Source organism: Mustelus asterias, chromosome 18 (genome assembly GCF_964213995.1).
Source record: "Mustelus asterias chromosome 18, sMusAst1.hap1.1, whole genome shotgun sequence".
Taxonomy (NCBI): Eukaryota; Metazoa; Chordata; class Chondrichthyes; order Carcharhiniformes; family Triakidae; genus Mustelus; species Mustelus asterias.
In genome coordinates, this window is record NC_135818.1 from 77,123,666 (window position 1) to 77,149,100 (window position 25,435).

Sequence of the window (25,435 nt, forward strand, 5' to 3'; positions counted from 1 at the left end):
TTGGTGGTGGCAAAGAATACTGAGATCTGTGCCATTCTGATTTCCCTGCAAGACAGTGGTCTCATTAGGAATAATGAACCCTATGCACCCATACCTGCAACTCAAGAGAACAGTGGAGGTTGTTGAATATATTCAAGACTGAGTTCGATTTTTGATCAACAAAGGAATCCAAGGGTTATTGTGGATAGGCAGGAAAGAGGAGTTGGGACCACAACAGATTAGCCACGATACTGAATGGAGGAGAAGCCTTAAGGAGCTGAAAGGCCTCCTCCTCATATTTCTTGTGTTCTTGAATTATACATTCATGTGATTGAGTTCTTAACTTTTGCCAGGGTAATATGGTGGAGGAGAATCATTCTTGCGTTATAGGCAGTGTAGGCAGAAGCCTGGTAGTTGGTTAACTATTGACTAGAGATTGAATGGGTTGGGACTTTATTCCCTGGAGCGTAGAAGATTGAGGGGAGATTTGATAGAGGTGTATAAGATTTTGATGGGTATAGATAGAGTGAATGCAAGCAGGCTTTTTCCGCTGAGGCTAAGGGAGAAAAAAACCAGAGGGCATGGGTTAAGGGTGAAAGGAGAAAAGTTTAAAGGGAATATTAGGGGGGGCTTCTTCACGCAGAGAGTGGTGGGAGTGTGGAATGAGCTGCCGGATAAAGTGGTAAATGCGGGGTCACTTTTAACATTTAAGAAAAACTTGGACGGGTTCATGGATGAGGGGGTGTGGAGGGATATGGTCCAAGTGCAGGTCAGTGGGACTAGGCATAAAATGGTTCGGCACAGACAAGAAGGGCCAAAAGGCCTGTTTCTGAGCTGTAATTTTCTATGGTTCTATTGCATCTGCTATGAAGTGTGTGTACTGTTCAACTTAATTCTCTGACTATTCTGGCTCAAGCAACTTTTATTGTTCTGCTTTTTTAATTACAGTTGATCCAAACAAAGAGCGTCGCGAAGCTGTGAAACGCAAAACAACCCAGTATTTGAAGCGAGCCGAAGAAATATTCAACTCTCACTTACAGGGAAGCTTAGGAAATGGTACCGACGATTCTGGGGTACGAAGAGCTGCGTAGAATCTGGCAATTGATATGTTTTAAGTCTTGCAGTACTAAATTCACACAGGATAGTGAGCAGGCTGAGGTCCTCTGACAAAGTCGGTCCTTTTTCCTGAGATTTCTCATTTCTGTAGTCCTTATGCAGATATCAGAATTGCTTTGACCGCTCTGTGAATAGCACTTGTGTTATGGTGTTTAAGGACTAGTATCATCCATGTAATGTATCCTCAGTTAGCCCATGTCCAGACTAGCTAGTCCTAGAAAGTATGTTCAATGGTGCTGGTTTTAATATTCAAAAAAGGCTGGGCTGCTAATGTTCAGATATTTAACAAAGATGAGCAAGGGGCAGCACGGTGGCACAGTATTTAGCACTGCTGCCTCACAGCATAGGGACCTGGGTTCGAATCCTGGCTTGAGTCACTGTCTGTGTGGAGTTTGCACATTCTCCCTGTGTCTGCGCGGGTTTCCTCCCACAGTCCAAAGATGTGCAGGTTAGGTGCATTGGCCGTGCTAAATTCTCCCGCAGTGTCCCTGAACTGTCGCAGGAGTGTGCTGACTAGGGGATTTTCACAGTAACTTCATTACACTGAATGTAAGCCTGCTTGTGACTAATAAACTAACTTTACTAAATAAACTAACTTTACTAAATAAACTTTACTTTTAAAGCAATGTTTTAAATAACATTTTCTTATCCAACGTATATAACCATCATCATCTTCTACATAAACATGCACAACATTTATGCTTAATTATGCTAACAATTATAACCATCTTCTTTCTCCTACATAAACATGCATTATTTGCTTAACTTGTATTTACAAATTTGAATAGCGTTTGGCAGATGTTTTCAAGTTTCACCATTTACTCGAGTGACTGTGTCAACGCACCATTGCACTACTTGCAAGTTGAAGAAAACTGTGTAAATTTTTCATGATGTCTGTTTCTCTCCAGAAAATGTGTGATGGATCTTTAGATTACATATATGCTAATGAAAACAGATCATTATCACTACAATGATGGTGCACATTCCTATTGAATAACTGCTTATGCCTGCCTGCTTGGAGTTTCAGCACAGATGGCATCTTACAGATTGGAACAGCACTAATATACACCGCACCTACCCTGTTTAATCAAGGAAAAGAATGTCAGTCAGTAGCATGGAAAGAAATTAGTTTTGACTCATGGATTTGCCTCAAGAACAGCTTCTTCCCTGCTGCCATCAGACTTTGGATGGCCCTATCGCATATTAAGCTGATCTTTCTCTTTGCCCTATCAATAACTGCAACACTATATTCTGCACCCATCATTTCCTCCTCCCCTATGTACTCTATGAACGGAATGCTTTGTCTGTATATCCCAATATATATGACAAATCAATTGTTCTCAGCATCCAACATGTTCAACAGAGATTTAGGATGGGTTTCAATGGTGTCTTTTACACTGTCCTTTCAATTATTCTCAGGACAGTTTTGCACTCTGTTTATACATAATGTATCAAATGATTATCTTATTCCCCAATATTTAAAGTTAACTCTGTAATAACAGCATCAACTCTCTTGCTTTCCTTCCATCATTTATAGGGTTTCAGTAGCTTGAGGTTTCGACCAAATAGAATTCTCAGCTCTCCAGTAGAGGATCTCAAAATGTCCAAGGTTGTAGCAATCATCGACAAGGTAATCTTTCCCACACTTCCCTCCGCCTTAATTATCTCATAACGTACAGCATTAGTTTGCTAATGTATAATAGATTTATAGTAAGAGACACTTGTAATTAAACTGTGAATTCAGCATAGATTTTCAAGGCTGATATTTAAAGTGGAACTGCTAGTACGATTACATTGCTTTTTGTTGTTCAAGTAGGATTCTCTGGTAGGCTTTCCTTTGTGTTTCTTCCAGCTAATGAACTATTACTGATAAGAAATACTTCAGAGACACTGTGGTAATTTGATCTGGGTTAATTGTGTTGTAGATTGGTCATGCACTTGATTTATAGTGATACTCAGACATCTTTGCGTTAAAGATTTAAAGCCGCACAAATTATTCTTTGTTTCCCTTTTGCCTTTTACAAAATTTGGATTCTGAAAACCATGATGTAGGTATGTTTTATAATCCAGAAGGTTTAATTAGAAATTTGTCAAGAATGTTTCCTTGGGGCTTTCCTCTTTGGTTATGTATCCTCATTTTTATTAACATTTGGTGATCTTCCCATGATTCCTGGAACACTTTTTTGGATATGTGCAGTTTTTGGTCTTTCAAAACCCCACTACTCTTAGTGTTGTCATGAGTCAGAGTTAGTATACAGGTACAGCATGTGACTGAAAAGACTAAGGAAATGCTTTCCTTTATTACAAGAGGAATTTAGCATAAAAGTAAGAATATTATTATTCAGTTATACAGGACAGTGGTGAGACCATAAAGCAAATATTGTATGCAGTTTGGGTTTCCTTATTTAAGGAAGGATGTAAATGCGTTGGTGATTTAGAGGAGGTTTACTAGATTTTTACCTGGAATGAGCAGGTTGTCTTATGAGGAAAGTTTTTGGACAGACTGCGCGTGTCTCCGTTGAGTTTAGAAGAGTGGGGGGGTGACTTGATTGAAGTACATAAGATCCTGAATGATCTTGAATGGATGTGGAAAGGATGTTTCATCTTGTGGATAAGTCCAGAACTAAAGGTTGCCCTTTTCGGACAGAGATAAGGAGAAATTCTTTTCTGAGGGTGCGCAACTTTGGAACTCATTGCCGGTGGAGGCGGGGTCATTGAATATTTTTAAGGTAAATGAGAATGTGGAATTTGAAACACAAACAGATCAGCCATGATCTTATCGGATGGCATAGCAGGCCCAAGGGGCTGAATGGCCTACTTTTCCTATTTTGTATGTTAAACTCCTGATGACCGGAGAGGAAATTCAGAGTAATAGATATGAGAGTGAAAAAGACTATAGTTATCTGAAATACTCCAATTCTATAGGTGTAAGTTAGTTACTTCTGATGTATTGTATGCGAGACCGTCACTGACCTGAGAGAAGGATCCTCTTCGCTCACTCAATTTTAACTATGTGTCTTTTCACTGAATGAGTAAAACAATGTTTTCTTTTTGTTTTTGTTTAGGTGTTGTTGGTGCAGAATCCATCCACGAATGAACCCTTCATTGTCAAAGTAGGTATCTGAATTATAAACTGATGAGAACTGCTTTCATGAAATATCAATTAGACACTGAAGTAGAGGACAGTGAGCTTTTGCAGTGTTCTCCAGTGAAGCTCTATTGTTGGCCTGTGCTTACAGTTGCTTAGTCTCTAAACTAGGGAGAGCTAATGGGTGGGAATTCCTGTGTCGCTACATCCTCTTAAGACAATCCTTAAAATCTACATCTTTGACTAATGTTTTGGTCAACTATCCAAATATCTTCTGTGATTCAATGTCAAATTTTGTTGGATAATTGTTCCTATGGAGCAACTTGCAACATTTTATTATATTAAGAGTGCTATATAAAGCAAGTTTGTTATTGAATGAGCACTAATCCAGAATCCTGATTTTTGATGAGGAAGTGCAGTCTGGTTACTGGGTATTTTGAAATCCTGCGCACGATATATTGCAGCCTCAAATAAAAACAGAAAATGCTGGAAATTCCCAGATCTGGCAGCATCCATTGAGTGAGAAACAAAGCCAATGTTTTCAATCGAAGACCTTTAATGGAAACTGGGAAAAGTTAGAATTGTCATAGGTTTTCCAGCATTAACTTGTTTAAAAGGTCAGAAAATAGACCAGAATCCTCCAGTGTACTCCACTTTAGGGGCTTGAAGTTGGTTACTTCTGATGTATGTTGGATATTTGTGTCTAATCATCATTCGTTTATAAGATGGGTGCCATTATCTTTCGCCATTATCATCTGAACATTTGTGCCACATCACTGCTGTATAATCACAGCATAACAAGCTGAAATTCACTTCAGAAATGTCAGAGTGGTAGGATTATAGGGTGTTATGAACAATGATTTCCCACAGTGGAAAGCACTAAATGGAAGACAAAAGGAAAATGAATTTGCGAGGCCTTTTCGTGCATCCTCAACAGTTGGTTTTAGAGACTTGGGAGTAAATTGGCTGTCCAGTAGTTCAGGCATGGGTTGTGTGAGACACAAGTTGACCCAGTCCGATGACATCTTCTTTCTCCTCTTATAGAGCCTGCCCAAGTGTAGCCTGGTGAACCGTGAACGTCAGACAATAATCCCACAGGGTGTTCCATTTATGGTGCGACTTCTACAGTATTATGTCAGTGATGATGCAGTCTTCCTTCACCTGGAGCATGTGCCAGGTAATGACCAGCACGAAGGAGTTTGAGGAGGAGATCACAATTATAGGAGTGTGTGATGAGAACCTAGATCATGTTGAGGGAAAAACCAAAAACATAGCGATCACAAAGCTTGGTATTCAAGGTTTGCTCACATTGAGTGTGTGGACGTGACTAACTGTCTTGCTTTATGAATGTAAAAGTTAAAGTTTATTTATTAGTCACAAGTAAGGCTTACATTAACACTGCAATGAAGTTGCTGTGAAATTTCCTAGTAATTAGTGAATGAATGGGGCAGGGCAGTCATTCCTGGAAAGACACATAGAGCCAAACTCAAATGTGTTTGCATCAGCCCTGTCCCAACCTGTATCGTGGAATCTTCACATACACAAGAGAATACTGCTCTGATAGAGGAGCAGTATTGCACTGGAACATCAGCCTGAATTCTGCGCTCAAGTCTCTTGTATGTAACTTGAACCCACTACCTTCTAAATCCAAAGAGTGCTATCAACTGAGCAACAGTTGGTCCATGGGTTGCAACTTTAACCATTTTTGGCTTTGCTTATTGCTTTATGTTGGGAGAGCCACTGTAGAAATCTCTGGCAAGTTTTCCTGTGTCTGGTGCAACATGTAATACTCATTGTTTTCCTCCTTTACCTACAGCAGGGAAGCTCTGGTCTCAGCTGCGCCACTTCCGTCCATCTACTGTGGAAAAAGGCATGGAATTTCCAGAATGCTCCTGTCCACACCACAGAACCATTAAACTGAAGAACAGCTACACTGCTCCCTCTCTTTCATCCATGTGTAATGATAATTCCATACTTAGACCCAACAGCAAGATGGACTGGCAAAAAGAGACCAAAAACAGCACAAAAGGGAAATGCGACAAAAAATATGGGTACAGCATTGATGGTATCAGTGACACACAACAAGAACTTGTGAATGATCATTCATCAAACCAAACAAATGACATAGACCAACTAAATACACAAAATGAAAGTCTGAACAAGGCAAACCTTTGGCAGGGAAATAATGGAATTTCAAAAGGTTGCATAGCATTGAATGGCTTGAGGGAGAGTGGTGAGGGGACAAGTTTGCAGGTGGCGCAACTGATATACAGTGATGTAAAATTTGACCTCGCTGCCCTGCTTTCAAAAAAGGATGTTGAGTTAGCTCAAAGCAGTAAAACTGTGAACCACACCATGACCATAACCGTGGACCGTTTGATGCAAAAAGACCTTCAAGGTGAAAACAGTCAGCTTCTCTATGAGGGTAAGATTTTACGACCCCATGATTGTTTTTCAGAAACCAAAAGTTCCACTACCGCATTGAGCCCAAAGTCACCAAAAACTCACCAAAGCCAAGCAGCTTCAGATCTGTCAAAAGAAAAGGTTTTGTTGGTCAATGAGGGATCTTGGCATGGATCTACCCCAATTAGAAGCCCCGTGAGAGCCACCAGCTTGAACTTGAAGGCTAGCAGGAGACAAGGGAAAAAAGGTTCATATCAGATTACAGTCAATCCTTTGGATACAATTGAGAGCAGCAAAGTCAACTGTGCTATGGATAATTCTGAGCTAGTCCTTATGGGATCATCATCTGCCATGCCTGTAAAAAATATAGCTGTCACTGTCTTGGGAAAGGGACAATCTGAGCAGAAGACTTCAGTAAGTGTACTCAACCCTGTACAGCAACCTAATGCACATTTGATATCTTTACCTATAATTGAGCCTCCAACAAAATCATTAAAATTGAAAGGTATTTCAACTAATGCAGTGGAAGCATTGAACTTTGAAGATGAGAGTCCTGATAAGATTGACCACCAGCTTAAACCTTTGAATCAGATTTCAGTATCGAAAACTTGCTGTGACCATGAGGACTGCAGCTGCAAAACTGTATTGAACAAAACATATCTTTGCAGAGGTGAGAATGGAAGCTGCTCTAACAGGATTCCGGGGTCTTCAACTCCTGACAAAGTAGAAGATGGGGAGTCTTCATCTCTTTCACCCCAACATCCAAAAGCAGAACTGTCTATCCCAAGTCAAGCTGCCTTTGATCTGTCTGAGGATCAAATTAGAATCTGGGCAGCTGAGATGGTTCTTGCTTTAGAAAGTCTACATCAGCAGGGAATTATATGTCTGGATCTAAACCCCAGAAACGTACTTGTGGATAATGCAGGTGAGAGAATAGAAGGGAAGGCAAGATTTGCATTGGTATTTCTCACCTGATGCTTCTTTGTCATATTGGGACGGGGGTTGTTGTGTTATGTCATTGACTAGAACTACTGTTTTTTTATCTTGACAGGTCACATTTGTCTCACATACTTTGGTCAGTGGAGTGAAGTTGAAGTTCAGTGTAGCACCAAAGCCATAGAGGATATGTATTGTGCACCAGGTAATGGCTGTGGTTTGGGAGTACAAGATTGAATCCAGGTGCTGTACTGGATTTCCCGCTGAAGTGCTTTGGGAATTATTGTTAAAAGCAAAATATGAATATAAATTGTTGATTTACTTACTTGGCAATCACCCACACACATACTGAGACATACAGATTCTAAAGATTCTACATTCAATTCTTGGCCTGTTTTAGCTGGCCTGAGCTGTGCTTTTGGATCATTTAAAATTTTGGTTCTTTGCTCCTACATTTTTGTGCAATGGCTGCTTGAGATTCAAATAAGTGGTAGCTGGATGAGCTCTAAACCAGGTTGCTTGTGATGGCCCTCCTGCATGAACAGCCCAGTAACCACTTTGTTTATATATAAAGAATGAATATTTGGGCAAGGAGCAAGAAAGTTAGACAACTTGGAAGTTATCCTTAATGAGTTTGCTTGTCAACTAACAGGATCAAGGTTCACTTATTACCCCTGTGCTCACTGATCTACATTGGCTTCTGGTCAGGCAATGCCTTGATTATAAAATTCTCATATTTTTGTTTTTCCAATCTCTCCACACCCCTCATGTCTCTGTAACCTTCTCTGGCCCACAACCCTCTGAAATACCTGCGCTCATCCAATTCTGGTCTCTTCAACATCCTTAATCAGACAGCCTGGAAGATAGCGTCAGACAGGTGCAGTTTCCTGTAGAGAAGCTAACCTGGGAATGGGGAAAGCAAAGACAGATTCAAGCCAGTAGGTGGAAATTTTAGGACCGATATCAGGAACCTACCTCTTCACTCAAAATGATGCTCCCAGCAGGTGATAAAGGCAAAAACCCTGAAATCATTTAACAAAACAATTAGATGCAACAGTGGGGAAATGTAAAGTTTTTCTGGATGGATGAATAAGATGGGCCCAGAGCCTTAAATATATTTGACTCCGAGGCAAGAATGTGCGGCCAGATGAAGAGAAAGGTACAAGGAGAATTGTCCCTACACTGTTTAAGAGAAACATTGTGTAGAACACTAAAATAGTAATGTTTCTATCAATTTGAGATCAACATCCCTTCTAATTGTTTGTTTTTGATTTTGACAGAGGTTGGTGGGGTTGGAGGAGTAACTGAGGCCTGTGACTGGTGGAGCCTTGGAGCTTTGTTGTTCGAACTTCTAACTGGGATGGTAATCTTGTTACTTTTGTGACATCCTGATCTTTTGTGTGATGAAGATTTATACTGGCTGTATGCGTGAGGGTAGGTGCATTGACGCCTACTGACCCTATTGCTGCAAATTTTCCTTAAATGATCCCAGGGTTTAGATCTCCTGCACTCTGACTCCAATCCATTTGTTGATCACCTACTTTCTGTGAAGAACACCCTGTTACCATTCCTCCATTTGTATCTTTTGCTAGCTTGAATCCATGTTCTTCTACATTCTCAATTTTATTGAATATCATATTCTGTCTTTTCCTTTTCCATCCCCTTAATTATCTTGCTTACCTCTAATAAGGTCACCTCTCTGATGCCACCTTTCAAGGCTCAAAAACCCAAGTTTCTCTATTCTTCTTTCTCAAACTACTGATGCTCCTGCTCACCATTGCAGTTCTTCTGTTCCTTTCACCTTGGTGGCCAGAACTGAGTGCATTACTGGGGGTGCGGACTGACCACATGGTTTGGTCACAACTTTCTCAAACTTGTTTGGATTCTGTAGTTGGACATCCTGTTTGTTGTTGTTTGTTCTGCATTGGTTGGATTTGCAGCATGTCAATTCTGCTAAGACTAGTTTCTTTCAACCTTAATCTATCCAAATACCATTTTATACTGAAATGCTGTTGCTATTTTTTCCTTGCATGCAATGCTTTAATATAAGCATTAAATGTAATCTGCTTTTGTTTTATCTGCTTGCAAGTTTTGTTTAACTTGTTCTTTAGTATCATTGCTCCTCATCTGCAAAATTGGCCAATTTGCAATAGGTTGAGTTATGAATGAGTTATTTGATCGGAATTAGAAACAGTAGCGTCCTTGACATTGATCCCTTAGATATCTGGGTTTTCGCCTCTCCCTGGAGATCACATGGTCTGGAATGGGGGGGTGGGGGTGAGCTAATAGGTTGTGATGAACAAAGCATCGTAGCTGTGAGGGACAGCTCGGTGGATAGGATATTAGTATGTAGATAGGCTGGAAAATTGGGCGGGGATCCTGGATTCAGGATTCAATCCTGGACCGGGGAGCGGCGTGGGCTTGGAGGGCCGAAGGGCCTGTTCCTGTGCTGTATTGTTCTTTGTTGTTATATCCCATTGAGTATATGCCCTGTCCTGGCATGACTCCTCTAACAAAATACCTTTCCAATCCTTCAGCCACTCTTAATACGCTCCCAAGCCTCAAAGCCCCCACAATATCGACCTTTAATTTTAATCTCTTAATATAGATTTTTTATTTTACTGAGTTAGTTATTAAAAGATGTACCCCTACTAAGGAAATAAAATTGAAACTACTGTTAACCCAGATTGTGTGCTCCTGATTGTTGTATCTTTATGTTCTGTATCTTTGTGTGTCCCAGGCCCTGTCTCAGTGCTACCCCTCCAGAATCCATCCTCACACCCAACTCCGACTCCCAGACCATCTCAGTCCTGCAGCAGTGTCACTTCTCCAGCAGGTGAGGATACCAATGAGCTGTTTGTGCTGTTTACATTCAGACTGTCTCAGAATGGACATTGGTTGTCTATTTGGATTAAAGTGATCAAGAAAATGATGTTTTAAGTTTATCTAGACTGCCAATACTGTAGGAATAGACTATTTCAATTTATGTAGCACCTTATCAGGCAGTTTGTCACAAATAACAACTGAGATTATCTGTTTTTGGTAGCACTGATTGGGGGAAGAAGGTTGGTACCATGAAAGAACAAAGAACAATACAGCACAGGAACAGGCCCTTCGGCCCTCCAAGCCTGCGCTGCTCATGTGCCCACTAGACCATTCTTTTGTATCCCTCTATTCCCAGTCTGTTCATGTGGTTATCTAGATAAGTCTTAAACGATCCCAGCGTGTCCGCCTTAATCACCTTGCTTGGCAGTGCATTCCAGGCCCCCACCACCCTCTGTGTAAAATACGTCCCGCTGACATCTGTGTTGAACCTTGCCCCCCTCACCTTGAACCCGTGACCCCTTGTGTTCGTCACCTCCGACCTGGGAAAAAGCTTCCCGCTGTTCACCCTATCTATGCCCTTCATAATTTTATACACCTCTATTAGGTCGCCCCTCATCCTCCGTCTTTCTAGGGAGAACAACCCCAGTTTACCCAATCTCTCCTCATAGCTAAGACCCTCCATACCAGGCAACATCCTGGTAAACCTTCTCTGTACTCTCTCCAAAGCCTCCACGTCCTTCTGGTAGTGTGGCGACCAGAACTGGACGCAGTATTCCAAATGTGGCCTGACCATCGTTCTATACAGCTGCAACAACATATGCCAACTTTTATATTCTATGCCCCGTCCAATAAAGGCAAGCATGCCATATGCTTTCTTCACCACCCTCTCCACCTGTGCTGCCACCTTTAAGGATCTGTGGACTTGTACACCCAGGTCCCTCTGTGTCTATACTCCTGATGGTTCTGCCATTTATTGTATAGCTCCCCCTTACATTAGATCTACCGAAATGCGTCACTTTGCATTTATCTGGATTAAATTCCATCTGCCATTTCTCCGCCCAATGTTCCAGCCTATCTATATCCTGCTGTATTCTCTGACAATGTTCATCACTATCCGCAACTCCAGCAATCTTTGTGTCGTCCGCAAACTTACTGATCACACCAGCTACATCGTCCTCCAAATCATTTATATATATCACAAACAGCAGAGGTCCCAGTACAGAGCCCTGCGGAACATCACTAGTCACAGACCTCCAACTGGAAAAAGACCCCTCCACTGTTACCCTCTGTCTTCTATGGCTAAGCCAGTTCTCCACCCACCTAGCTAGCTCACCTTTTATCCTGTGAGATTTAACCTTTTGCACCAGCCTGCCCATATAGACGACATCCACGGCCCTTCCCTCGTCAATCGTTTTTGTCGTCACCTCAAAAAACTCAACCAAATTTGTGAGGCATGACCTCCCTCGTACAAAACCATGCTGTCTATCGCTAATGAGATTATTCAGTTCTAAATGCGCATATATCCTACCTATCTCTAAGAATCTTCTCCAACTTCCCTACCACGGACGTCAAGCTCACCGGCCTATAATTACCCGGGTTATCCTTGCTACCCTTCTTAAATAACGGGACCACATTTGCTATCCTCCAATCCTCTGGGACCTCACTTGTGATGTGGAGATGCCGGCGTTGGACTGGGGTAAACACAGTAAGAAGTTTAACAACACCAGGTTAAAGTCCAGGTTAAAAGGACTTTAAATTGTTAAACTTCTTACTGACTTCACCTGTGTCCAGTGAAGAGACAAAGATTTCTGTTAGAGGCCCAGCAATTGCATCTCTCGCCTCCCTGAGGAGTCTAGGATAGATGCCATCCGCCCCTGGGGATTTGTCTGTCTTGATGTTTCCTAAAAAACCTAACACTTCCTCCCTTGTAATTGAGATTTTTTCTAACGGGTCAACACATTTCTCTAAGACACTACCAGTCAACATGTCCCTCCTTTGTGAATACTGATGCAAAGTATTCATTTAGGATCTCACCTACTTCCTTTGGTTCTAAGCATAATTCCCCTCCTTTGTCCCTGAGAGGTCTGATTCTTTCCCTAACAACCCTCTTGTTCCTAACGGATGCATAAAATGCCTTAGGATTCTCCTTAATTCTGTCTGCCAAGGACATTTCGTGACCCCTTTTTGCCCTTCTAAGTCCCTGTTTGAGTTCTTTTCTACTTTCTCTGTATTCCTCCAGTGCTCCATCTGTTTTTAGCTGCCTGGACCTCATGTATGTCTCTTTTTTTCTTTTTGATTAGACCCACAATTTCACTGGTTATCCACAGCTCTCGAATCCTACCTTTCCTATCCTTCCTCTTTACAGGCACATGCCTGTCCTGCAGTCCTATCAACTGCTCCTTAAAAGACTCCCACATGCAGATGTGGATTTACCCTCGAACAGCCTCTCCGAATCAACATCCTGCCTAATCCGGCTGTAGTTAGCCTTCCCCCAATTCAGTACCTTACCCATAGGACAACACTCATCTTTTTCTATTACTATTCCAAAGTTTACAGAATTGTGGTCACTATTTGCCACATGTTCCCCTACTGCAACTTTGATGACCTGACCAGGCTCATTCCCCAGTACTAGGTCCAGTATAGCCCCCGCTCTAGTTGGACTGTCAACATATTGTTCCAAAGAACCTTCCTTTGAAGAAGCTCACTCTTCAAATAGCATCATGAAATATTTAGAGACCATCCCAGCAGCATTTCAGTTCAACATTTCTCTTCTAACAAAAGCATCTAATGGTGTAATACTCCACACTTATGCAGTGAAATGTCATTCAACCTGGAATGGAAAGGGCTTAAACCAACAAACTGCTACTAAATTAACCCAAAGTTGAGGCATGTAATCGTGAAGTGAACCGAAACAATATGCTTTTGAAATAAAGTAACAGCATTTCCAAGAAGAAAGTAGCAATGATAAACTTGTGTGGGTTCTAATAATATTCGTACTTGTCTTTTTCTACATCCCAAACCTGTATAGCATCTTTCTCTGGACTGATGACAAGCATGGAGACTTTGCTCAATTGAAGTCAGCATTACTGTGATCAGAATTTGAGGGGATTTTGGCATAATTTGTGGTCTATCTTTTATTTGAAATACCTGAAGTAGAGTGATCAGACCATGAAATGGGGATACCACTCTCTGGTTAAAGCTGAACAAATGAATCCTGTACCTCTAGTTGGAATATAAGTGACCACCTGACCTAGGAATTGAACCAGAGCCTCACTAGAGTTCTAACACAGGAAAAGGCTATTGGGGAGTTGAGCTATACAAATTGAGGTCTAGAACATGAATTGAGTTTTGCTTCATAAGAGAATGTTTTTGGACATTGAGTTAACATTGGCTGCACCACTGCACTCTAAAGTTTTTATTTATTAGTCACAAGTAGACTTGCATTAACACTGCAATGAAGTTACTGTGAAAATCCCCTAGTTGCCACACTCCAGCGCCTTTTCGGGTACACTGAGGGAGAATTTATCATGGCCAATACACCTAACTACCTAATTGCACACTACTGAATCAAAATAGGTTTTGGAAGGTCAACCTTTAAGTTGGTTGCCCGTTCACTTAATTTGGCAAGTATTGGTGTACGGAAAACAAAGAGCAGTCACTAGAAAGCAAGGGAAGAGGGTAGACATGTCCAGCACCTGGAAAGATTAATTTCAATCTACAGGTACATAATTTTAATATAGATGGATTGTGAAACCGGTATGAAAGACTAAGGATCGTGGTGCAGCATCAGTGGGTACTAATAAAAGTTGGATCCTCTTGATTATTACAGTAGTGGTTTCAGTTTACAGGAGGGTCTGAAAACAGGTGAACTCCACAATATAACTGAATGTAATTGTGAGGAAAGTAGATACAGTTAAAAAGTGATTTTTTTCTTGGGTTAAGAGTTTGGGAGAATAGAGACAACTATGTAATGCTGCAGCAGACCTAGAAGGTCATCACTCAATACTGCTAATAGTCTATTTCCCAGGAGTATCTGTAACCTTTCTTTATACCTATTTCAGGCACAAATGAATGCTAAGTCTAACCAGGTTTCCTTCATCTCTCTTTCTTCCCCAGTTGTTACAGTGGAATTATCACTGCCGGCTCGGTTCAGGGGAAAATGGAGCACAGGAAATAAAATCTCACTCCTTTTTCAGCTCTGTACATTGGAACAAGCTGAATGGTTATCGGTGAGGCATGTTGCCTAACCTAATGACTAGCAACAGCGGCTGGGATGGAGAACTGAGTGAACCGAACAGATCGGGGAATCCATGCTCGTACACTAACAATCAATCGCAGCAACTATGAGCAACAGCAGAACATGACCATTTGCTGCAAAGACTGGAACTCCACCTGCTGTGTTTAGGACAGTTAACGTAACACTAAAGCTGATCATGGGTCTCTTCAGCTAACCAAGATAATATCTCTGTTGTAGCACAAAACCAACAATATGCTGTTCAGCAAAATCTTTAACCTTGACATTAATTATGCACACATCGTTGTGATGAAATGTACTTGGAAATAATGTCTGTTGCTAATTAAATAGTCCTTTGTTCGGCAAACAGCATCTCCTTTTCCTCAAAGGGATTGCTTCCTTTTTTCCCCTGTTTTTAACTTTTTTCCATTTTCACATAGTCTCTTTCTCCATTGCTCAGATGAATCTCTCTGTAGCAATGGCCAACCCACATCCCACCTCCCTCCCCATTTCCTGTTGGTCCCAAATGACCAGGCTTGCCCCTCCTGAGCCTACTTTTACATCAGTACTGACATGGTTAGCAGTTCCAAACTATTGTCCTTTCTTGAATGTGAAAAATGCAGCCAGGGTATGAGGTGATAAACAGATAGAAGATGAACCACATACTAAAGCGTGTCCATTAATTGTATCAGAAATGTTTGGCTATGGTTTGCTTTCAATCCAGACATGCCCAGTTCATCCATTTGCTCTTGGGCTTCTGTACTACTTTTCCCTTGAAGTCATCGTGGGAAAAGGTGATGGGATTTTATCCATCAAATGAAAATACACTTGCATATTTTGCGGACTTTTATAAAAAGCACAATTTTTAAAAAATTATTGTTGAACTACTTAGTGGCTTCCAACTATATGAAATTGTACATTAGGAAATTCCTTATCTTTTCCCTGCTGTCACATGAGGAAATTTCTGATTGGTGGTATGCTAGCAATCAGGCATTTAGGACCTTCAGGAACGAGAAGAGGTTCCTGGGCAATACCCCATGAGATAAAAACAAAGTTACTGCGGATGCTGCAATCTGAAACCAAAAGAGAAAATGCTGGAAAATCCCAACAGGTCTGGCAGTATCTGTAAGGAGAGAAAAGAGCTGACGTTTTGAGTCCAGATGACCCTTTGACCCCATGAGATTGCAAATTCTCCAACAGTCCCTGTTGCCAAACTTTTTTTAAAATAATCTTCAGAACCTTTTTAACAAAAAGCATGAAAATACAAGTGAATGAGGGGCTGCATTGTGACTGCTGTTGTACTGACTCATTTAAAAGTTAATCTCAGAGAGCTGTAAGTGGGGGAACTTGTGGTTAGACCTCTTTTTGCTCCTTTCAGGACTTAGATCATTCTCTTTATTGATTGTTTGAACAGATGAAAATAATTGTTGTTAATGACACTTTAATACAAGTGACCATCCTTTACTACTGGCACAGCGGCACTGGTTAGCACTGCTGCCTCACAGCGCCAGGGACCTGGGTTTGATTCCCGGCTTGGGTTACTGTCCTGTGGAGTTTGCATGTTCTCCCCATGTCTGCGTGGGTTTCCTCCAGGTGTTTGGTTTCCTTCTCTCCCCCCCCCCCCCGCCCCACAGTCCAAAAGACGTGCTGGTTAGGTGTATTGGCCATGCTAAATTTTCCCTCTGTGTACCCAAAGGTACTGGAGTGTGGCAACTAGAGGATTTTCACAGTAACTTCATTGCAGTGTGAATGTAAGCCTACTTGTGACTAATAAATAAATTTTGACTTTATCTTTAGTTTCACATTCCCTTCTTTTCAGAGCAAGTGAAAGCACCTGTCATGCATTTTTTTAAAGATTAAGTACTGCCAGAAAAAGATCCCGCAACATGTTTTTGTCTGATTGTAATCTTTCGCTTACATTTTGGGTGTTGCTGAACCACCCCAGCCTTGTCCGGTAAACTAGGGCATGTTAATCTCACGTGAGTCTGCTGTGTACTCTGGAGTTTTGTTGGCTTCTGTAAAGGGGAATGATTCAGTTTAATGCCTGGTTATAGTAATTGTGCATGTCTTTGTATTCTACCCTAGTGTTTGCCACAACGTTATATATGCTGCAATAGTTTCACACTGCATCACTGTAAAGTATGCCTCATCTCTTGCTGGGTATCAAAATTATTTGCAGTGTTCACAATTGTCTTGTTCTGCGAGGGTTGTTATCCCCTACTGAAAACTCATGGATGAGGAGGAGTTAACAGCACTGCACTAGGTAAATAGTTTGGTGGCTACTATTTGGTTAAGAGGCAATCTACCTCCCTCCAGTTGTGGACAGACATTTGTTGAGCTAACTACATCTCTCTCACTGCTTTTGGTTATGTTTGCTGAACGCCCATGGTTTGCTCATGTATTGGAAGTTTATGCTATCTTATAATTACAGGAGTGTTAACCATGCAATGCACAATGTATTATTTTGCTGCTAAAGTTGTGTCTTTAAGATGACAAAAGCTAATTGCTGTCGCTGAGGGATATTTGTAGATCGACAGCTCCTTGTAAATTGGTGCGAAGATAATTTTTATATACTTTTTAAAGACGCTACTTATTCCTCAGTTGCCTTTTCCTATTTTATGAATTGTTACAGCACAGGAGGCCATACACCCTATCGTGTCTGTGTCACCTCTCCAAATGAGAATCCACTTACTGCCATTCCACCACCACCAGCTCTGTAACCCTGCACTTTATTCCTCTTTCAGATAACAAGCCAGTTCCCTCTTTACCACCTTGGTAGAACCAGCTTCCAATGTGTTCTCAGATCGTGCTTTCCAGATCCTAACCACTCACTCTGGGAAAATGATTTTCCTCATGTCTCCAATTACCTCCAGTCTGTGTCCTCTTTTTATCCTTCTGCCAATGTAAACAGTTATTTCTCTTTCTACTTTGTCCAGGCCCTCATGATTTTGAATAGCACTACCAAATCTCCTTGCAACGTTCTCCAAGGAAGACTGTCCCAGTTTCTCCACTCCATCCCTGGAACCGTTCTTGTGAATCTTTTCTGCCCTCTCTCTAATGCTGTTGTGTCCTTCCTAAACTAGATGCAATAATCCAGTTGAGGGTGAACCAACACTGTACAAGTTTATCATAACCTTCTTGCTTTTGTACTCTGCTCCTGTTAACAAAACAGGTAGAATGCTTAATAAAGCATACCTTAACCTGTCCTCCTACTTTCAATGACCTATCTCCTGCACCCGTTTAGAATTGTACCCTTTATATTCTCTGCATTCTTCCTACCAAAGTGAATGACTTCACACTGTTGCAAGTGCGATGTATGCTTTCAAGCTTGGCACTTTACATGTGAGACAAGTTAAATAGGTTAACTTGTATATGATATAAAATTGTATTTATTTTCTTGACACTTCTCTCCTCTTGAAGGTATTGACCTCTCATTAGGAAACTGTTCTACAGGCACCAGTTACTCAAGTGACCGTTATTTATTTGTGAATCTTGATTGAGTAGCAACAGGCTATATTACCATGAAAGCCGTTGCACTCAAGTGAAAGCTTGTACACACAACCACTTTCCAGTAGGAATCGTAAGCGATATAAGGCAAGGAAAACATGGTTGATTTTGCCCTCCTTAATTCAGGGCCATTGAGGTTAGATTTGTCAGACATGACCTACCTATTACAAATCCATTCTGGCTCTTTTTTTGTTGGTTAATATCTGCCAAATGCCCAGTAACTTCCTCAGTGGATGTTAAACCGATAGGCCTTGGGTAGTCTTCTTTCTTATGGTTGTAGTCAAATATACAAATCTCTATCTGAGTTTGATGTCCTCACCAAAGCTTCTGACACTATGGCTGGAATTCTACCACCTCATGGTGCCAAGGACTGGAGAGTTGCAGATGTTCTATCCTTGTTCAAAAAAGGGTGCATGGATAAACTCAGCAACTACAGGTTAGTCAGTTTAACTGCTATGGTGGACAAGTTTTTAGAAATGATAATGTGACACAATTAAGTCTCTTAGACAAGTTTGGATTAATTAAGGACATTCAGCATGGATATGTTAAAAGGGGATTGACAAGGGCAGCGCAGTTATGATGTATATGGACTTCCCAAAGTTGTTAAAGTGCCATATAGTAGGCTTGTGGACTAAAAGGATAAATGAATGCATGGATACTAGGTTAGCTGAGTGACAGGAACAGTAATGATGAATAGTTGTCTTTTGGCCTGTGGAGAAGGTATATAGAGGCACCCCAGGGAATAGTAGTAGGCCCCGCCTTCTGTTGATGTATGTGAAGGATCTTTAAGATGTCAGAAGTAGTATGAACTGTGCAGACGATTGTGACAGGACATCATAGGCTAATGGAATAGGTGGGTATGTGGCCGATGAAACTGCTGAGAAGTGTGAGGTGATGTATTTGCTGAGGTGAATGAGTAGAGGCAATATAAAATAAAGGATACAATTCTAAAGAGAATGCAGGACAGAAGAGTATAAGCAGAAATTGTTGAAAGTGGCAGGGCAGGTTGAGAAATTGGTTTAAAATGCATTTGAAATTCTGGGCATTATAAGTAGAGCAAACCGGTATGGAAGCTATGAAGTTTTAAGACTCTTGACAAACTAGTCAGGAAATATGATATCCCTCTAACTTTTTAACATGACTGAAAATCCAGTGCTCACTCTGCGTAGAATTGCAGATTTTACAGGAACCAGTCCAACATCGTTCCCAGTTTGCAATGGGTTTATGTCACCCCAGTTCACCAAGTTATAACATTGAATAACTGTCAAAAGGCACCTTTCTCGGCTTCTAGAGAGGCCCTAAACCAATGCCAGACAGCAAGTCTGTTCCAGTGATTCTTTCCCCACCATAGCAGAATCTTTCATTTCACGTGCGGACGTACAAATTTGGAGCAGGAGAAGGCCACCCTTTGACACTGCTCTGCCATTTAATAAAGTCATGGCTGATCTGATTTTTAAGCTCAACTCCACATTCCTACCTACTCCTGCTAATCTTTTACCCAAATGTTTATCAAGAATCTGTCTACCTGTCTTAAAAATATTCCAAGACTCTGGGTCTCTGTATTGAACACAGTAAGAGTTTTAACAACACCAGGTTGAAGTCCAACAGGTTTATTTGCTACCAAATAAACCTGTTGGACTTTAACCTGGTGTTGTTAAAACTCTTACTGTGTTCACCCCAGTCCAACGCCGGCACCTCCACATCATCTCTGTATTGAATACAGGAGTTGGAACATCTTGTTGAAGTTGTACAAGACATTGGTAAGGCCACACTTGGAATACTGTGTACAATTCTGGTCACCCTATTATAGAAAGGATATTATTAAACTAGAAAGAGTGCAGAAACGATTTACTAGGATGCTACCCTGGGACTTGATGGATTGAGTTATAAGGAGAGGCTGAATAGACTGGGACTTTTTTCTCTGGAGCGTAGGAGGCTGAGGGGTGATCTTATAGAGGTCTATAAAATAATGAGGGGCACAGATCAGCTAGATAGTTAATATCTTTTCCCAAAGGTAGGGGAGTCTAAAACTAGAGGGCATAGGTTTAAGGTGAGAGGGGAGAGATACAAAAGGGTCCAGAGGGGCAATTTTTTCAGAGGGTGGTGAGTGTCTGGAACGAGCTGCCAGAGGTAGTAGTAGAGGCGGGTACAATTTTATCTTTTAAAAAGTATTTAGATAGTTACATGGGTACGATGGGTATAGAGGGATATGGGCCAAATGTAGGCAATTGGGACTAGCTTAGGGGCTTTAAAAGAAAAAGGGCGGCATGGACAAGTTGGGCCGAAGGGCCTGTTTCCATGCTGTAAACCTCTATGACTTTATGACTCTGCTTCCACTGTCCTTTTGAGGAAGAGTTCCAAAGACACTCAACCATCTAGTGAAAAGAATTCACCTGTCTTAAATGGGCGACATCTTATTTTAAAATTTTAACTGTAATCCCTATTTCTAGGTTCTCCCACAAGAGGAAACATCCTTTCCATTTCCACCGGTCGAGTCCCCCCAAGATTATATGTTTCAATCAAGTCACCTCTTACCCTTCTAAACTCCAGCAGATACAAGTCATAAGACAACCTGCCTAATCCAGATATTAGTCTAGTAAACTTTATTTGAACTGCTTCAAATGCTTTTGCATCCTTCCTTAATTAAAGAGACCAGTATTATGTGCAGTACTCCAGATGTGTTACCAATGCTTTGTGTAACCTCCTTATTCTTGTATTCAATTCTCCTCATGATAAATGACAACATTCTATTAGATTTGCTAATTGCTGCGCCTGCCTACGAACCTTTTGCAATTCATGCATTAGGCCACCCAATTCTCTCTCATTCTCTTGGGCAGTCTCTCTTTGACCACAGATTGTGTTCCCTTCCACATTCTGCCTGGTAGTCTACAGAAAGGCTGCAAACTCCTGTGCTGTCCACACAGGATGCACCTTTTGTGTCTCTGAGATCTCTGCCCAAAAGAAAAACAGAGACAAAGACGGTCCAGTTAGCCCAGCTGTTCTTTCCTTTGTCTTCAGGTGTGAAGATTTTGCATCTTGCTCTCTGCCTGTCCCCATGGTAACCAAGCTTGTTGGGTGAATTTGTAGCAGATCACATAACCCTTCTTTTTCATTTTGTATTAAATAGACTGCCCTGCAACAACATCTTTATAAAACTACCTTATAAAGCAATCACAACAGAAGTATTTGTTTGATCTCAACTCAATTTTGGACATCACACTTTGGGAAGGATGTGAAGGCTTTGGAGAAAGTGCAGAAGAGATTCTTAAGTGATTCCAGGGATAAGGGTCTTCAGTTACATTGGTGGATTGGAGAAGCTGGGGTTCTTCTCCTTGGAGAAGGCTGATAGACAATGGGAACTGTTCCCATTCCCAATAAGATCAGGGACTAGAGGACACAGACTGGTGGTGCTTGCGAAAGAACTAATGGTGACATGAAAATCTTTCAACTGCAACTGCTGTCACCAACTGGCAAGTCATTGGGAACTATTATGCATTTGCAGTTGGCCTGCATTGTAGCCATGCCAAATATGCAACTGATCCTAATACCTTTTCTGTTTGGCAGCAGGGGCATCAGCATGCAAATTCCTACCCAGCCTGACTAGCTCATTAGATAATTTAATCCCAGAGTCATTGCCCATTGTGGGGCTTGAGACAATGAGTTTTCAATTTAATTTTTTAATTAAAACAATCACCGAACAATTGTCAATAAAGGCAGAAGTTGCCTGTACAAGAATAATGAAGCATGAACAGTAACTTCCGGGGGGAGCCCAGTACTGAAGAATGCATTAATTTGTAGAAAATAGTAAACGTTAATATATAATGCAAGATGGATTAAGCACAAACATTTTGATCCTTTGCAAAGTGTTTTCAGTAGTATCTGTTGTATTTTTGATGAGAATTTTAATAATGAGGGCAAATGAACAGTCAGTCCTGACAAGATTCTGTTTGAAACCTGTTATTAGGAATAAATTAGATTGCATTGCAAAACTTAATTTACACTGTGGAGCTGTAAATGATTGTGAGTTATGAGACACCAGCTGCATTGAAGAACGTCTCTCACTTTCTGTGACTAACACTGCTGCAGATGTGCAGCACAAATCAACACAGCCAGAACTTCTTTGATAGAGTAATTAGGATCTGACAGTGTAAGATGGAAGCCGATTCAATTATAGCTTTCAAAGGTAGGTAGACAAGGAGTTGGAGAGAGATTTGCAGGACTATGGGGAAAGGGTGGGGAGGGGGGGGATTGAGACTGATTGGCTCCTGTAGAGAGGCACCATAGATATGATGGGCTGAATGGCCTCCTGTGCTGTACACTATGATTTTTAAAAAGTCAATTAACGACATTGAAAAACTGTGCTTTCATTAACTCCGTTAACATGTCAACATTCCTATAAAACAGCACTATTGCCAAACCTTTTGATTTGAGCCTCAGTAAAAGGAAAAAACTAGTGTGTGGTGTATGTGATTTGTTTAGTGTGTAGTGCCCCCTGCTGCTTCAAGCAATGATGTGGAGATGTCGGTGTTGGACTGGGGTAAACACGGTAAGAGTTTTAACAACACCAGGTTAAAGTCCAACAGGTTTATTTGGTAGCAAATGCCATTAGCTTTCGGAGCGCTGGGAGAAGGAGCAGTGCTCTGAAAGCTAATGGCATTTGTTACCAAATAAACCTGTTGGACTTTAACCTGGTGTTGTTAAAACTCTTACTGTGCTTCAAGCAAATGCAGGTTTTTTTACATGCAAGATTAAGCTATTTCTAAGCAGCCTTAACAAAGGTCAAAAGGAAAACTACAAAAATGATTCCCACCTTTAAAGGACTTCAGTTACTTGAGCTCAAAAACCTTGCTATAGGGACATTGGCAAAGGCCTGTGCTATTTTCCACCCTCAAGCTCTTTGTATCTATTCTCCTTGAACACTTTGATTAAATCACCCCTTATTCCAGGGAATTGGAATCAGATATCCTTTTGGAGAATCCAGATATCGTTTTGGAGAATCTACATCGCAATCCTCCAAGTCCGGCGAATCTTCCTAAGGTATGATGTTCAGGACAGCTCACAGTACCCCAGGTGGAGTGTAACCAGGCTCTGTATAGCTCTAGTTGTCTTCTATGTCATTGTCTTCCAGTTCTCTAAATATAAAGATCAACACTCCTTTAGTCTTTTTATTTATTTCTTTACCTGTTGTTGTATATGGATCCTTGCATCTCTTTGGATCTCCATTGTTTTTAGTTTTTACATAAGAACGAGGAGCAGGAAGAGGCAATCCAGCCCCTCGAGTCTGCTCTGCCATTCAATATGATCACGGCTGATCTTGTCTCAGCCTCAATTCCACTTTCCTGTCCGTTCTCCTTAATCCTTCAACCCATTACTAATTAAAAATTTGTCCATCTCCTTCAATTTACTGTCCTGGCATTCACTGCACCATGAGGTAGTGAATTCACAACCCTTTGAGAGAAGTAATTTCTCATCTGTTTTAAGTCTGCTACCCCTTATTATAAAACTATGACCTCTTGTTCTGGGTAGTGTGGGGCCATTGCACATATGCCAATCTCTGCACTGACAGATTGGTGCATGCGCAGTGGCCTGCTCAGCGCTGTGCTGCCAGCCTCTCAGATGGGAATAGGCCATGCCCCTGGATTTTCAACATGATTCACGCTGAGGCACTCTACAGTGCAGAGTGTTGGAGATTCATTTTGAAAATCATTTACTCCAGTTTTTATGCAAATTCAGCACTTAGAACCTTTTTGGGAAAATCCCAGCCAATATCTTTAATTTCATTTTAATTTTATGCTCTCCTTTACACTACTTAGGGTGGCACAGTGGTTAGCACTGCTGCCTCCCAGTGCCAGGCACCTGGTGAGAGTTGGATCAAGTTGGTTCTTCCCTCTTGCTGGTTTTCTCACAATCTGCTGCAGACCCAGTCTGGCAAATGTGTCCTTCAGGAGTCAGCCAGTTCAGTCTGTAATGATGCTACTGAGCCCTCTTGGTGATAGACCCACCTTGTTACATTCTGTGTCCTTGCTACACTTGGTGCTTTTTCCAAATGGTGGACTTATTCATCAATCGAAAGAGGACTGCATATGGCAATCAGCAAGAGGTTTCCTTGCCCATGTTTACCTGACTGGGTAGATGCTGAGGTGGAGAGTCTAGAGCTAGGATCAGAGTCTCACGATAAAGGGTCAAATCTTTAGGATTGAAAAGATAAGATGTTTGCTGTCAGAGACTTGTGAATCTTAGGGTCTTGAAAGAATGGTTGCTGAAATTATAGGTGCATTGGTTTTAATTTTCCAAAAGTCCCATCAGATTGGAAAAAGGTGCATTTGATTCCTCAAGAAAGGAAAGAGACTGAAAGCAGGCCTGTTAACTTCACATCTGTTGGAACCTGTTATTCAGAAGGCTATAGTGGGCCATCAGAGTCAAACATGGTTTTGGTAAATCGGGTTTCATAATTTATTGGAGTTTTTTGACGAAGTAACAAGCAGCATGGACAAAGGGGAATCTGCACTTAGATTTCCAGAAGCCATTTGACAAGGTGCCATATCAAAGGTCAGTATGTAAAATAATAGCTCGTGGTGTGGGAGGTAACATATTAGCATAGGTAGAGATTGATAAGCTGACAGGAAGTAGAGAGTAGGAATAAATTGGTCTTTTTTGGGTTGGCAATATGTGATGAATGGAGTGTCACAGGGTGAGAGCTGGGACCTCAAATATTTACAATTTATATCAATGACTTTGGATGAAGGGACCAGTGGTATGGTTGCTAAATTTGCTGATGAGTAAAAGATAAGCAGGAAAGTAAGTTGCGAAGAAAAAATGAGTCCGCAAAGGGACATTCATAAGTTAAGTGGGTGGGCAATAAATTGGCAGATGGAGGATAATGTGGTTAAATGTGAATTTTTGCAGGAAATGCAGCATATTATAAAAATGGTGAGAAATTGCAGAATGCTGAGATGCAGAGGATCTGGGTGTCCTGATACCTGAATCAGTATATGTCACATGTACAGCAAGTGATTAGGAGGACAAATGGAACATTGCCATTTATTGCAAGGGGAATGGAATATAAAAGCAGGAATTAAAAACAGAAAATGTTGGCTCTCTTCTCTCTCCAGATGCTGTCGGACCAGCTGAGAAGTTCCAACGTTTTCTGTTTTTGTTTCAGATCCCAGTATCCACAGTAACTTGCCTTTTATAAAAGCAGGGATGTTTGGCTACAGTGGTATAGGACATTGAGTACTGTATAGTTTTGTCACCTTATTTAATAAAGGATATAAATGCATTAGAAGCAGTTCAGGGAAGGTCACTCAACTGATTTCTGGCTGTTATCTTACAAAACAAAGGTTGGA

The 25,435-nt window shown here is 41.2% G+C and overlaps 1 protein-coding gene across 7 annotated transcripts in view; it reads left to right on the plus strand.

Moving 5' to 3' along the window:
• rps6kl1 (ribosomal protein S6 kinase-like 1) overlaps positions 1–17,181 on the plus strand; it is a 36,912-nt gene extending 19,731 nt beyond the window's left edge. For 3 of the 7 annotated variants that reach the window (XM_078234328.1, XM_078234327.1, XM_078234326.1), the window contains 9 exons: positions 928–1,052; positions 2,633–2,725; positions 4,161–4,208; positions 5,228–5,360; positions 6,000–7,511; positions 7,638–7,727; positions 8,803–8,885; positions 10,263–10,358; positions 14,465–17,181. In XM_078234328.1, coding sequence (XP_078090454.1) covers positions 928–1,052; positions 2,633–2,725; positions 4,161–4,208; positions 5,228–5,360; positions 6,000–7,511; positions 7,638–7,727; positions 8,803–8,885; positions 10,263–10,358; positions 14,465–14,581 — 2,297 coding nt within the window. In that variant the 3' untranslated portion in view covers positions 14,582–17,181. The remainder of the gene's footprint in view (positions 1–927; positions 1,053–2,632; positions 2,726–4,160; positions 4,209–5,227; positions 5,361–5,999; positions 7,512–7,637; positions 7,728–8,802; positions 8,886–10,262; positions 10,359–14,464) is intronic. The other 4 variants (XM_078234331.1, XM_078234330.1, XM_078234332.1 and 1 more) reach the window with 4 other exon arrangements.
• Positions 17,182–25,435: the final 8,254 nt, after the last annotated feature.